This window comes from Lytechinus pictus, chromosome 1, assembly GCF_037042905.1.
Source record: "Lytechinus pictus isolate F3 Inbred chromosome 1, Lp3.0, whole genome shotgun sequence".
NCBI classification, from domain to species: domain Eukaryota; kingdom Metazoa; phylum Echinodermata; class Echinoidea; order Temnopleuroida; family Toxopneustidae; genus Lytechinus; species Lytechinus pictus.
This window is the reverse complement of record NC_087245.1, coordinates 17,691,265-17,706,806: the sequence shown is the minus strand read 5'-3', so window position 1 is coordinate 17,706,806 and position 15,542 is coordinate 17,691,265. Positions and strand designations below refer to the sequence as shown.

At 36.1% G+C, this 15,542-nt stretch overlaps 1 protein-coding gene across 1 annotated transcript; it reads right to left on the bottom strand.

The window, feature by feature from the left end:
• Nucleotides 1-3,308: 3,308 nt before the first annotated feature.
• On the bottom strand, nt 3,309-15,542 carry LOC135155618 (angiopoietin-related protein 7-like). Its single transcript, XM_064105178.1, has 8 exons — nt 15,411-15,542; nt 14,926-14,995; nt 14,280-14,459; nt 12,589-12,741; nt 12,004-12,165; nt 10,625-11,004; nt 10,079-10,290; nt 3,309-5,312 (listed from the first exon to the last, which is right to left on the bottom strand). Exons 1-8 carry the CDS (start codon nt 15,432-15,434, stop codon nt 5,057-5,059), a joined length of 1,437 nt encoding a protein of 478 aa, XP_063961248.1. The 5' UTR covers nt 15,435-15,542; the 3' UTR covers nt 3,309-5,056.

The window sequence follows — 15,542 nt, the reverse complement described above, 5'->3', positions numbered from 1 at the left end:
ATCCTGAAAAAGATGTGTATGCAACTATACTACGAACGAGAAGCGCGAGCAGAAATTTTTAATACACGTTTTGAACTGATCGAAAAGGTAGGCCTACGGCCTACCTACTGCTTGCAGTTAGCCATGAAGACGTTACATAATTTTCAACAATCAAATAATGCGAGCGTCAGGCGCGAGCTGAAATTTGTTGACACTTTTACCTGAAGATTGGAAATTCTATGCACTTTTTGTAACTTTAACAGAACAGGTATATAACTTAACAATTGATGCGAGGGCGAAGTGCAAGCCGAAAATTTCGAGATTTAGACCTAAAAACGAGACACTCTATTCATGTTTTTTAAATAATGAAAAGGATGAGTAATTGGGGATCTTCCTTACATTAATAATGCGAGCGCAAAGCGAGAGCAGAGTTTTGAACTGATCGAAAAGGTAGGCCCTACCTGTTAAGGACTGCTAGCACTTAGCCATGAAGACGTTAAATATTTCAACAATCAATATAATGCGAGCGCGAGCTGAAAATTTTTGACATTTCTAGTACGTAAAGAATGGAAAATTTTAATCAATATTTGTAATCGTGATAACTAAACAATTGATGCGAGCGCGAAGCGCGAGCGGAAAAAATCGAGATTTAGACCTAAAAACAGGACGCTCTATTATGTATTGTCATGAAAAGGACCTACATTAATAATGCGAGGACAAAGCGCGAGCAGATGCACGCGCGCCTGTTTCAGATTTAATCTTACAATCTAGGCATTCTAAAAGTACATATTATCATGGAAATCAAAGCGAGCGCGAAGCGCGAGCATAAAATATTTGATATTCCGATCTAAAAAGGGTCAAATTCAGCTCATTATTTCAAGCACTTTGTAGGAAAATTGTGAGGTGGATATAGATTGCACTTAATAAAGAGCTGATATTTTTCATCATTATTACTTTGAGTTTTGACATAGGACCGGGACATCCTTAGGACATGTCATCATACGAAAATGATGACTATCTTTCTATTTCTCTTGCCAAGCGCGAGATAAAACAAAAGGGACAATTTAATTATTAAATTGATATATTATTTATTAATGCATGAGGGTGCGGAATTAATGTGAGTGCACATCGCGAGCAGAAAATCATACAGTCATGAACAAAGGATTTTAAGTAGTTTGTTGCGTAATCAATACTGACACATACATAACTCGCCAATCAAAAGGCGATCGTGCAAAGCTAGCTGATACGTTTTGACAATCAGACCTGAAAAGGGATATTTTGAAAATTTTATGGAATACACGAAAATAATAAGTACCTGATAAATCAAACTATTTGTACAGAGCACTTTATAAAAATCAATTTGTAAATCACACAACATAATGAAAGTTTGATTTCCGAGGTGAAATATGTTTTGTATATTGACTTCCAAACTTGATATTTAAGCTCCACGTTGAACAAGTTATGTAAATCACCTAACAGTGCGACCGCGAAGCGCGAGCGAAAATTTTATATAGGCCTAGTGACATGAAAGATTCTTTTTATTTTCCAAGTCTTCCCCTCATTTTAATCTTTTTTTCATTCACTCGTCTTCCTCCTCTCCTTTTTCTCCTCTTTTTTCCCTTTTTTCTTTCTTTCCTTTTTTCTTTTCTTGTTGCTCTGCCAATAGGGAAGGCCTGGGCCCCCCTGGATCCGCCTATGAATTAGTATAACTTAAAACAACGCAACCACGAAGTGAAGATGCAGATAAATAACTAAAAAATGTATTTAAAAAGTGGGACATGGAAATATATGAATATTCATGACTTACACCTAAAAATGTTTGTAAATTTCACGAGTCTTGAAACAAAGGTGTCTTTTTTTTTCTTCTGTCAGATGACGGAAAGATTCCAGGGAATATACAACATTTGGTCAATAAAACCCCATTGAAATTGATTACCTTAGCCCATTTTTCTTTCCTTCCTTCTTCCCTTTTTTTTTTTTTTTTTTTTTGGGGGGGGGGGGCTTTGCTGATTCAGGTCCATTACCATTGCCCACAGTGCCCCGACATAATCATTTCGACCAAATTGTCCGTCAGTTCGTCCGTCGACCCAGTTTCGTCCAATACCCGCTTCGTCTAATGACGTCCACATCTATACAATGTTAATTCCACGGGTTCAGGGGAGAAATCGTTATTTCACTTGACGATGAGGAGAAAATTAGAATATTACATATTTCATATACTAAAATACAAAGAACTGTGAGTAGATGGCATCACCAGTCTCCTCATTTGCATACCGACCAGTATTTGAATAACTGTTTTGTGAAATTAAGCAAAACTTTAAAATGTCATAACTTTCTCATTTTACAACCGATTCTGATGAAATTTTCAGTGTTATGCTTGTTGGATTTTTCTCTTTTTATTCAAATCAAATCAACATTTTGTTGTGCTGGTTGTAAGTTGATAAAATACCTGTTTTGATGGGGTCATCCAAGAGAAACCGGATATAATAGCCCTATACGCTGCACGCTTGTGCAGTTGATTAAGTATTTCGTTATTGTTTAGAAATCGATTAGACCAAACATTACAACAGTACATGAGAAAACGTCTCGACTTGTATTGGTAGATCCTTAATAAAGATGGTAAATAGCAGCGGCCCAAGGACTGAGCCTTGAGGTGCTCCTGTAGAAATAATTTTTACTGCATAATTTTTCCTGTTGATGGTGCTGCATTTGATGCTGCTGTCTGAACAGCCACTGACGTAGCCTCTTGTCATGCTTGTCGAGGCCCTGGCGGCTGCTTCCCGAGCGAAGCGAGGGATATCCTAATCCACAAAGCGAATTAGGCCAGGCGAGCGCTCGAGGAAAAATATTTGGTGTATGACTTGAAAATGCATGGCTCCATTTAATCCTCTTGAACGGGATTATGTATCTAATCAGGCAATATTAGCACCAGGAGTGATGAGCACATAGACCCTATACACATTATTTTTCATCAAATTATCAAAATAATATTTCTTACATTCCCTTTCTTTCATTTCCCACAATGTCTGTCACAATGTCTCTCTTTCTTCCTTCCTCAATTCTCTTCTTTTTCCTCCGTTATCTCTGCCCCCCATAGTTACGCAACTACAGCTCTCTCTTGAATCTTCGATAAAAATTATAACTAAGGAGAGAAATTGGTCGATAATTCCATGGAGGTAAAAAAGATGGAGTGTCAACGAAATGCAAATTAATTCATGTAGCTTTCGATTTCTAAAGAAATACAAAAGAATACACAGGTGCAATGTAGCCTTTGTTGGCGAAGTGTGATGCCACCAGTTTCATGGGAAAACTAGAAAGTGAGTTTTGTTGAAAATAGATAATAGATGCGAATATTTCCAATTTTATTTGATCACAAAATGTGGATATTAAATTAGCACATGACGAAATATATATCAAAACATTAATATATCCAGAAATTGGGCAAAATATGGTATAACAGTAAGACAGTTCAAAAATGTGAAAATCCTCAAAATTTGACAAGTTTTAAATCAACATTTTACAATTGTCCACACACTTCCACATTAACATTTAAAGTGGCTTGAAAGGGTAAACGGTAATTCTCGATGTTTTGTCCATTGTCAGTATATTCTGAGCACTTATACTTTAATATCATTTTATGAAACTTATTTCGTCTATTCATCTCACTAATTAACTCGCCGTTCATCCAAGGACAGACTTTAGACCGAACTCGTTTTTTTTCTTCCTTGGAGTATGTTTGTTTACTGCTAACATGAATTGAACTGAATTTATTATTAGAGCATCACTGGCATTGGCCAATATTTTGTTCAAAACAAAAATACTAGGTAATGCAAAACAAATATACAATTTGAGGAATATAAGCAGATAAACAAAAACATAGCAGTATTTCGTCAAAAACTTAAGTCTACTTACATGGCATGAATAATAGAAAATCATACAGGGTAGAAAGGGAGAGTGTATAAGTGAGAGAGAGAGACATACAAATTTATACGTCATACTATAATCGCCAAACTTCTTCTACATCGGTTGTATCAAAGATAAATTTAAAAGGTACGTATTTTATAATAATATAGTTATATAGGTATATTTACCCAGGGAAGCCACTTCAGTTCTGAAAACTGTTCTCCCAGCGGGCCCTGCTATTATTATTACCCTGGCTTTAGCTGGGCTGCTCAAGCATTCAAGGAATTTCTTCCTACCGGGTACCCATTCACCTCAACTGGGTTGAGTGCAGCACAATGTGGATAATTTTCTTGCTGAAGGAAATTACGCCATGGCTGGGATTTTGTAAAGTGAAAATAAAATTGTCACGAGAAAAATGCAATTTTCATGACAGTCTGTTATTGTCTGGATTTGATGTAAAATATTGAAACTTACGCACTTTTCACTAATATGAGTTTTAATAACTCCGAATAATGATTGTCTATTAGGTTTTGATAAATAAATATGAATAAACAGTTTTGTTTCGTTTCCTGGTAAAGGACAGCAATAGGTGGCGCCCTTAAGGTGTGAAAGGAACCAGGGTCCAGTGTCTTGAAAGCTCTTGAGAAAGGACTATCATTCTGGACTGGTTTTTCAGTGAGAGGCACCCCCCCCCACTCGGATTGGAAAGGATACGGATGTTTGGCCAGAAAATCAGATGCCATACTCTTAATAACTGAAGTTCTGCATTTTTTTTTGGGGGGGGGGGCGGGTGGAATTTACAATGAAATGTGGTCATCGAGAACTGACGGATAAAATAAAGGGCTTAGTTAGGACATGAAGGAGCGAGGGAGAACGGGTTGGTCAATGAGTGAAAAGGGGTCTTAAGAGCCACGTACCGGTTCTACCATTATACGAGAGCAGCCCACCCCCCCCCCTCCGAAACATGAGGCCCATGTTCGTGTTACCATGTTGACATGAAATCCATTATAGATATAGATCATTACATGAAATATGTTTAAATTCCTTATTCCTGTTTTTCAAGTGATTCTCTAATATACACAATCACTTGGACTACATTGTGCTTTAAAATAACTATGTATAAGAACTTCAAAAATTAGGTAGAAAGGAATGACAACAACATGGATCAATCCGATCATCTTAACTTCATTTCTGTAGCTCTCATGTATTTTGAAAGGAAATCCCAAAAAATCCCTGTCAAACCATATTGGAGTCCGTGTTCCCCATTCAAGTTGGCTGTGGTATAACAGTAGTCGTCATACCACCACCCCCCTCTGTACGTAGAAGCACAATCATCATGGTCATTGCCATAGGCTGAGAAGGCATGTCCGTTGGCTACATCTAGCATTTCTCCTGCAGTACCGGTATATGATGAAAACCCGATTTGGTAGCTTTGTTGAAGATAGTAAATACATACATTAAATTGAATTTAGTCTTAGACTATATAGAACCTTAAAACAGTCATGTAAATTCAAGATTGCGATTGAAGAGAAAATATAATGAAAATATGTCTGACGTATCGCACCCGAGGTTCTAAGTATCAGCACTTTCATTTTTATTTCTTATTTTCGTAGGGCCCCTAAGTTGAAATATGCTCCGTGCATAAATATTATTTTGTAATTCATTAATTTGTTGTCACGTCATTATATTTTATCTATTTTTTTCAATTTATTCATTAATATCTTTATTCATTTACTTTAAAATAAATTTAAACAAGCATTACATTGAAAATGTAATCAACATCAGAATAAAGGGTTACTCCGGGTTGAAAATTATTATATCTAAGTATATTTGCCTATAGTAAAATTCACCGAGCAAAACGACGAAAATTTCATTAAAATCGAATTACAAATAACAAAGTTAGTGAATATTAAAATTCAGCAATATTGCGAAACAGTTATATGAACGTTGCATGAATATTCAGTAGGTGGGCTGATGATGTCACCTCCCCACTTTCCCTTTTTATGTCGTTACATGAAATCATATTTATTTCATATTTTCATACATGTGTGTGTGTGATATATCTTTATCATGATAAAATAAGTTGCAGCCATGAATATCTCATATATTATATCAATTGTCTATCCTATTATATTTTGTTCTTAAAGAAAAAAATGAATAAACATACTTTCATGTAAAAAAATACAAAAGAACAAGTGGGGATATGATATTATCGGTCTACTCATGAAGACATGTTTAGAACTGTTTCACCGAAATAATGCAAATCTATATAATGTCATAACTTTGTTATTCCTTGTCAATTTTCAAACAATTCTTCAGTGTTTTGTTTGTCTATTTTTTTTTTTATCTTTTTCAAATCATATCATTTTCAGCCTGGAGTACCCCTTAAATTATCGTAATTTGTTTATTGGTCATCTGCTCATGGTTATTGTTAGGCCCAAATTTGCTATAAAAAAGTAATTTCATGCACAAATCCAATGTAAACTATGTTTGTAGTCAAAATTAGTAACTGTATCTTTTTACAGAGGGGCTGCAGAACGATATGGAAAGCGAGGGGGGGGGGGGGCATGCATAAAATCGTTGGTCATTTTCACTCTTTGTGAAAATTGTTAAATACTGGGATAGATGAAGCGCCACCCGCCCCCCCTTCGGTTTCGCGGTCCTTGTAACATTCGATTTAAATAGCACTTTCAAGTATCGACGAAAAATTCCATTAAAAAAACATAGTTAAAAAAAATAAATAAACAGGAAAAACACAACGATAAAAAGACCCACTTAAGACAACATTTTATGTGTATGCATATTTGTAACAATCCTAGATACAAAGAGTCTCTGAAAAAAAAGTTTTTCGATGGCTTTATCGATAGATTTACCCCCAAATTCTACTTCCATGCGCAAATAAAGATAGTTAATCCGTGTATGGGACAAGATGATTAGAGAAATGATAATTACCGTTGCTGTTGGTTCGGTAGTAATGTGTAATGTAGAATTATATAAGCAATATAAACAAAAATCAAAATTTGATGAACGATAAACGTTTCATGTTGAAAAAGCTGTCAAAACCACGTATGTCAATACCCAAAATAGATTTTTAAAATGTCTATTGTCCGCTGGTTTAAGCATGATTTAGTCCAGGATTGGCCCCATAGAAAATTGACGAACCTTGTTTTTTCATATATACAATATTTTTTGATGGTTGCTAGTCAATTCGAGGGTGCTGATTACGAATCTGAATGATGTCACTCGTGTAACCTTGAGCATTTTCCACAAATTGGCAAAATCAAATATGGCCGCCAAAATATGTGTATTACCCATGAAAGTCATAAAAAATTGCCCGCACATTGGCAACAAAATGCATGAAATTGTGTGGCAGGAGTGAAATACTCGCTGAAAAAAATAATTTTTGACAAAATTTATATTTTCTGGATATTCAAAATGGCCGCCATAGGCCTCTGTAAACTCTATTATGTATAACATGAATAGGGAAAACTCATTTTCACAAAAATGAGCACTAAACCGCAAGAAATCGTGATATATGAACGAAGTACAGTATGCAAATCACCATTACTAACGAGATATATATATTATGTCATGTATGGGAAAATTGCTGTATTTTGATATTTAAAATAGTCGCCACTGGCCCAAACAGTATTATGTACAATGGCAATGGGGGCCAAAAAATTCACAAGAGTGAGCACTAAAATGCATATTATTAAGATAAACGAGTGGAATACTGACTAAAAACATAATTGTTAACAAAAGATATTATTCATTATGCCATGTATGTGATAAATGCTATAATTTGACATTCAAAATGGCCGCCATGGGCCCTATATTTATTATGTACAATGCAAATGGAGAAACCATTTTTCACAAGAGTAAGAAACATAAAATGCATGTAATTGTGATCTACGAGTAAAATTTTGTCTGAAAACATGTTTTCTAGCGAGGCATATCAATTCTTTTGTCATGCATGAGATAAATGCTGTATTGTGAAATTCAAAATTGGCCCATAAAGGCCCTAACAGTATTATCTAGAATGTAAATGGGGACATATAATTTTGTAAGAATTTGGGTTTGCTTGACTATGAAATCCATATAATCCTGTTGTATGAGTAAAATATTATTTGAAAACATAATTTTGAAGGAATTATAGCATTTCTTCTGCCATGTAGGTGATAAATACTGTATTTTAACATTCAAAATAGCCGCTACAAGCCCTAACCAAACTAATTTTCACAAGAGTGAGAATCATAAAATGCATGTAACTGTTATGTACGATTAAAAATATTGTCTTAAACATGATTTCTAACTACACACATCACATATTGGTCATGGAGGTAATACATGCTGTATACTTTGAAATCCAAAATGGCTGCCATAGGTCCTAAAAGTATTATGTACATAGGAACATGTGATATATAATTTTGACAGAATTTGGCTTTGCTTGACTATAAATATTGCATATAATTGTGATGTAAGGGTGAAATGTTGTCTAAAACCATGGTTTCTGCCGAGATATATCATATCTTGTGTAATTAAGTTGAAAATGCTGCATTTTGAAATTGAAAATAGCCATTATAGGCCCTTATCGTCAATTTGAATGTGGACAGATAATTTTCACAAAAGGGCATATGACGGCCATTTTGAATGTTTAAATACAGTATTTATCAGCTAAATTACACAAGATATGATATATTTTGTTATAAATTATGTTTTCAGACAATATTTCACTCATACAACACCATTCAGTCAAGCAAAGCCAAAACTGTTGAAATCATGTTTTTCCATTTACATGGTACATAATATACCGTAAGGGCATGTAGTAGCCATTTTACTTTTAAAATACAGTATTTGTCACCTAACTGGCAGAATAAATGATATATCTTGTTAGAAATTATGCTTTCAGGCAATATTTTACTCACGGATCACTATAACGTACATTTATGGTGCTCACTCCTGTGAATATTAGTTTCCCAGTTCGCATTATACATAATACAGTCAATGTCTATGGCGGCCATTTTGAAAGTCAAAATATAGTATTTAACACAAACTATATTTCGTTGGAGATCTACTCCATTTACGTGTACTACGAATATTCATTATGGTTTTTTTAGACAGTATTACGTAACTTCATCACATACATATGCATTTTAGTGCCACCTCTTGTAATTTCTTTGGTCCTCTTTCTCATTGTACATAATACTGTTAGGGTCTTAGGCAGCAATTTTGAATATCAAAATACAACATTTATCACATACATGGCATATTAAATGATAAATTTCGCTAACAATTATGTTTTTAGTCAGTATTCCACTCGTTTATCTTAATAATATGCATTTTAGTGCTCACTCTTGTGATTCTTTTGGCCCCCTTTGCCATTGTACATAATACTGTTTTGGCCAGTGGCGGCTATTTTAAATATCAAAATACAGAAATGTTCCCATACATGATATAATAAATGATATATCTCGTTAGTAATGACGATTTGCATACAGAACTTCGTTCATAGATCACGATTTCTTGCAGTTTAGCGCTCATTTTTTGTGAAAATTAGTTTTCCCTATTCATGGTGTACATAATAGAGTATACAGAGGCCTATGGCGGCCATTATGATCCAGAAAATATATATTTTGTCAAAAATTATTTATTCAGCGAGTATTTCACTCCTGCCACACAATTTCATGCATTTTGTTGCCAATGTGCAGGCAATTTTTATGATTTTCATGGGTAATTTGCATATTTTGGCGGCCATATTGGATTTTGCCAATTTGCGGGAAATGCTCAAGGTTACACGAGTGGCATCATTCAGATTCGTAATCAGCACTCTAAAATTGACAAGAAACCATCAAAAAATATAATATATATGTAAAAACAAGGTTATGCCTCTTCTATCCTGTACTAATCAAGAATAAATAGTATGTGAAAAGATCTTAATAACTCGAGCAAATCATTTGATTTGACTGCCCATTCCTTCATTATGGTGCAAGCCATTCTCGTCACCCTGATAAAACATGTCGTTTTGCGCTCAAGCATGTACAAAATATCTCGTGGTGTCATCTAATAGAGAAGATTTTAGAGATATTACACAATGATACTTCATTAATAAGCGTAATTTTGACAGCTTTTCCAAAATGTAACGTTTTCCATACGCTCTCTCTATAATTATAGCGAAGGAAAATTGTAAGAACCTTACTTGGTGTTGGTACTTCCAATGCTAAAACTGCCATAATGAGCGTAGAATGGATTGTTATCGTAATCAACCATATCGATTCTGAGTTCGACTCCATCTTTAGCAAGTAAGTAGAGTTGGTCTAATCCCAACCAGTATTCGCCCTCGACGTCACCAAATCCACGAACATACTCGGTATAATTGCGGTAAAAATCCACAGATCCGTCATAACGTTTCTGTATGCATATTATTATTGTGAAGGATGTGATATGTGAAAAAAATTATCGAATAGTGAGCGTGCAAGAGAAGGTTGAGTTTAGATACGTTGGAATATTTCAGAAAAATTGTGAGCGGGCGAAGCGAGCAAGTCTACAAAATTCTACTTATTTGGCCTATATTAACATGATGAAGAGGCCAGAATGAAATGGTGGATAGAGCAAAAGTTCTTTTAAAAAAAGAAAAGAAAAGAGAAACGAAAAAAAGATGCGATTAAGCAAAAATATTGACCATCTTAATAAAACATAAACATCGGATAGATTCATTTCACACCGAGAACCTGGCGGAACGTACCTGGAAGATTGTCCACCCTCCGCTATCGGTGGTCATACCGCAGTAGACATCGGTCAGACCCACACCGCTAGGAGAGATGGCATAGACACCACTTGTTTGATGCCCCATTGAATAGAGCGTCTTACACGAATTCACACCTGAGGTTCCTTTTGTTGTGGTTTCAGGTAAAGCCTCCGTAGAAGGAATTGTTGTAGGGTGTGACAAAGTTGTCGCTGCATCGTCTGTCGTATGTTCTGATGGAGTAGTTGAAGAGCCTGTCATTGGGGTCATTGCTTGTTCTGACGAAGCTTCAGTTGATCCACTGGAAGAAAGTTCTGGTGAAGTTGTCGAACTTCCTCCACCAGGAGTTTCTTGGGGTGGTGATGCATCCATGGGAGTATCTATACGATATTGACATAAAAAACAATTACCGATGGTGATTGTGTTGGGAAAGAACTTCGTGTAGGAGAAACATGGAAGATCATAGATGAATGGAAGAGAGCAAAAACATTAGCAAAACCGGTCTGGTCTAGAAGAAACATTGATAGCAGTACTATTCTCGATGAGACATTAAAGGAACACTGAAAAACATGATCCATGGTTCAAGAAAAGGAAGAAGACTGCACAGGATTGGGTCAATAAGAATCGTGCAAAATCGCGATACCTAACTGCAAAAGAGTTAGGAGGAATGCATGATCCGACATAAAGGACAAACGAGGAAAATCATTATGGAAGTGTTATCAGACCCTATCACTTTAACAATGGAGCTATTACAGATTATTATGGGCACGGAACCGAGAAGGAGGGCTGGGGGCTTGTTTCACCATTGGTCGTAGGTTCTGATGGAGTAGTTACTGAGCCTGACATTGCTTGTTCTGACGAAGCTTCAGTTGATCCACTGGATGAAAGTTCTGGTGAAGTTGTCGAACTTCCTCCACCAGGAGTCTTTTGGGGTGGTGATGCATCCATGGGAGTATCTATACGATATTGACATAAAAAACAATTACCGATGGTGATTGTGTTAGGACAGAACTTCGTGTAGGAGAAACATGGAAGATCATAGATGAAAGGAAGAGAGCAAAAACAATAGCAAAACCGGTCTGGTCTAGAAGAAACATTGATAGCAGTACTATTCTCGATGAGACATTAAAGGAACAATGAAAAACATGATCCATGGTTCAAGAAAAGGAAGAAGACTGCACAGGATTGGGTCAATAAGAATCGTGCAAAATCGCGATACCTAACTGCAAAAAGGTTAGGAGGAATGCATGATCCGACATAAAGGACAAACGAGGAAAATCATTATGGAAGTGTTATCAGACCCTATCACTTTAACCATGGAGCTATTACAGATTATTATGGGCACGGAACCGAGAAGGGGGGCTGGGGGCTTGATTTACCATTGGTCGTAGGTTCTGATGGAGTAGTTGAAGAGCCTGTCATTGGGGTCATTGCTTGTTCTGACGAAGCTTCAGTTGATCCACTGGAAGAAAGTTCTGGTGAAGTTGTCGAACTTCCTCCACCAGGAGTTTCTTGGGGCGGTGATGCATCCATGGGAGTATCTATACGATATTGACATAAAAACCAATTACCGATGGTGATTGTGTTAGGAAAGAACTTCGTGTAGGAGAAACATGGAAGATCATAGATGAATGGAAGAGAGCAAAAACATTAGCAAAACCGGTCTGGTCTAGAAGAAACATTGATAGCAGTACTATTCTCGATGAGACATTAAAGGAACAATGAAAAACATGATCCATGGTTCAAGAAAAGGAAGAAGACTGCACAGGATTGGGTCAATAAGAATCGTACAAAATCGCGATACCTAACTGCAAAAAGGTTAGGAGGAATGCATGATCCGACATAAAGGACAAACGAGGAAAATCATTATGGAAGTATTATCAGACCCTATCACTTTAACCATGGAGCTTTTACAGATTATTATGGGCACGGAACCGAGAAGGGGGGCTGGGGGCTTGTTTTACCATTGGTCGTAGGTTCTGATGGAGTAGTTACTGAGCCTGACATTGCTTGTTCTGACGAAGCTTCAGTTGATCCACTGGATGAAATTTCTGGCGAGGTTGTCGAACTTCCTCCATCGAGAGTTTCTAGTGGTGGTGATGTATCCGTAGGATTCTCTACGATATTGACATAATAATACAAAGACGATATAATAATGCTAATTAAAAAACTATTTACGGATGGTGATTGTGTTGGGACAGAACTTCCTGTAGTAGAAACATGGACACATGATCATGATGATGGAAGAGAACAAAAACATTAACGAATCCGGTCTGGCCGGCCTATAGAAGATAGTGTAAAGGCACATTGTATAGAAGTACTATTCTCGATAAGATATTTACGAAACACTGATAAACACGGTCCATGGTTCAAGAAAAGGAAGCAGACTGCATAGGATGCAGTCAATACGAATCGTACAAAATCGCTCTTTGCAAAAGATAGTAGGAAAGCACGATCCGAAATGAAGGACAAACAAGGGGACAAGTTAAAGGAGAATGAAACCCTTGAAACTAGCTGAATCCATATCAAAGAGAAAAATCAAAGAAACATATTGTTAAAAGTTTGAGGAAGATTGAATGAATAATAAGAAAGTTATGAGCATTTGAATATTGAGATCACTAGTGCCATGTAGATCCTCCCATCGGCAATGCGACCAAGATCTGTGATATCACACACGTACAACTCCCACATTACTTTAGTACTTATTTCACTTATATTCTCACTTTTATAGAGTCTATCACAAGGTTAGGTGTTTTCTTTATGAGATGACAAGTACAGAGGTTTTACAACATTATATCATTGATGAATCGTTTGTCATATGATTAGAATGAGCAAAAAGAGATGTTTTGGGGTATATTTTCAGTGTCCGAATGGGAGAGTTGTACGTGTGTGACATCACAGATCTTGGTCGCATTGCCAATGGGAGGATCTCCATAGCATTAGTGATCTCGACATTCAAATGCTCATAACCCTTTTATTGCTAGTCCTATTTTACTCAAAGTTTTGTTGATCTTATTCTTTGATTTTTCTGCTTTCACAAAAGCTAACTTGCTCCAAGAGTTTCATTCTCCTTTAATAATGAAGTCTGTAAATAACCAGACCCTTCCACATTTACATATTAACATGGCTCACTGAACGGGGGGGGGGGGGGGGGGGGGGGGTGCTAGGGGCTTCAGCCCCACTTTTCCTAAAACTTTGTACAAAAACGCAAAAATGACCATGATTGCGATTTTATGTATGTTCAGCCCCACCCCCTTTCAAAACCGTTCCGCTGCCAATGAATAACATGTATAGACTTTTGCATATTTGGTGCAACAAAGCAATTTGGTCAGAAGCAAAACTCTACAATGTCACACAAAAATAACAATTCGAAGAGCACCTGTAACAGATGCAGCTCCTCCAGAAATATTTAAACACGATAGACCACACGCCGGTTACAGTATCTCTTTAGCATATTATAGGAACAGGAAGATCCGGGAGGTAGATGCGCCAAATGGCTCGAGGGAACCGGTCATAATACCCATCTAAAGAAAGGTGAAATGAGCAACAGTAATCCAAATAGCCTAGAAAATATTTTTGCGAAATCTTATGATATAAGGGGACATAGGCCTATTATGTCTAAAATATCTGTAGAAGATCGTTTTTATGCACTCACCATTTCTTTTCGGTAAAACACAGACAAAATGGCGCCAAGATGGGAGTTTTACCAGAACTGGTTCAGGATCGTTTGATGGTGATGCTAATCTTGGAATGAGTTGAATCGATCTCCCTCCAGATAGAGTGATGTTCTTACATAATACAGGGTCTGGGTCGCAAAGCTCTTTTAATTCAGCAACTGTATTGTAAAAAAAAATCGACAAGACGGTAATTTTGATCGTTTATGCGTTTCCCCTAATATTTATTTTAAATATGTAAAGTACTGAAGTATGAACTAAACTGGAAGTTACAAAAAATAAAAGTGGGATCACGGGATCTATAAAACATTCGTGATCATTCCGAGTGTTTTCTCCACAATTTACTTTACTGTTGAAAAGATAGTAAGGATTGGCTATGTTACAATCCAACATTACATTCTCTTCACAGATTATACCGCGATTTATGTATCGCAAAAATATTATAAGAAGTGTATGATTAAAAACCGGGTCACTTTATATTCTTATTGATATTGTTATTCTGATTATTATTTTAGTTATTTTTTCTGTTGTTTTTCTTTTTGTCTACAGTAATTATGAGATGTTTTGTTTGTAATCATGATAATCAATACAAATAAAAAAGGGTCAAAATATCAAATTCAAACTTACCACCATGAACGAAACTCACTGCAATGAGGAACAGGAAAATAGGCAAACTCTGTGATGAGCATACGACAGACTGAAAGAAGCAGAAAGAGATATCAATTAAGAATTCCATGACGATTGTGATGGACGTAACTGAATACAAAATCAATTTTCCCTAAATAAATCGAACATTAAAAAAGAATAAGGACTTGTTTTCAAGACTGTTCAAGGAGGGAGAGAGAGATATATATATATATATAGAGAGAGAGAGATGAGGGGGGGGGGGACAAATACAGGAGTGCAACATGTACATAACAGGCAACTATTTTAGTTCATTTTTTTTTAATTGACCAAGAAAGGAAATGGAAAATTGGCCTAAGAAGTAAAAGTAAACATCATGAAACCGTAATTATGTCCATGATAAATCATGACGGGTGTGAAATCTGCGATAATGATAATAGTAATAATGATAATAGTAATAATAATAATAATAGAAAGTATGAGCTTACCATGATTACTGATGTTTTTTTCATGCACCGAGTCCTGAGAGCAGCAGAAGGAAATCTTCAAATAGTTTCGTGAAATGTGAAAGAGGTATAGTTCCTCTCTCAGAATTAAGAATTTGTTCATCTGAATGTGCC

What these genes read in the sequence shown, in the direction of transcription:
- LOC135155618 (XM_064105178.1), bottom strand. Translation starts at nt 15,434, where the DNA reads ATGAAAAAAACATCAGTAATCATG. An exon ending in ATCAGAACCTACGACCAATG is followed by an intron (nt 11,005 to 12,003) that starts GTAAATCAAGCC and finishes AATATCGTATAG; the next exon opens with ATACTCCCATGGATGCATCA. An exon ending in GAGGGTGGACAATCTTCCAG is followed by an intron (nt 10,291 to 10,624) that starts GTACGTTCCGCC and finishes ATATGCATACAG; the next exon opens with AAACGTTATGACGGATCTGT.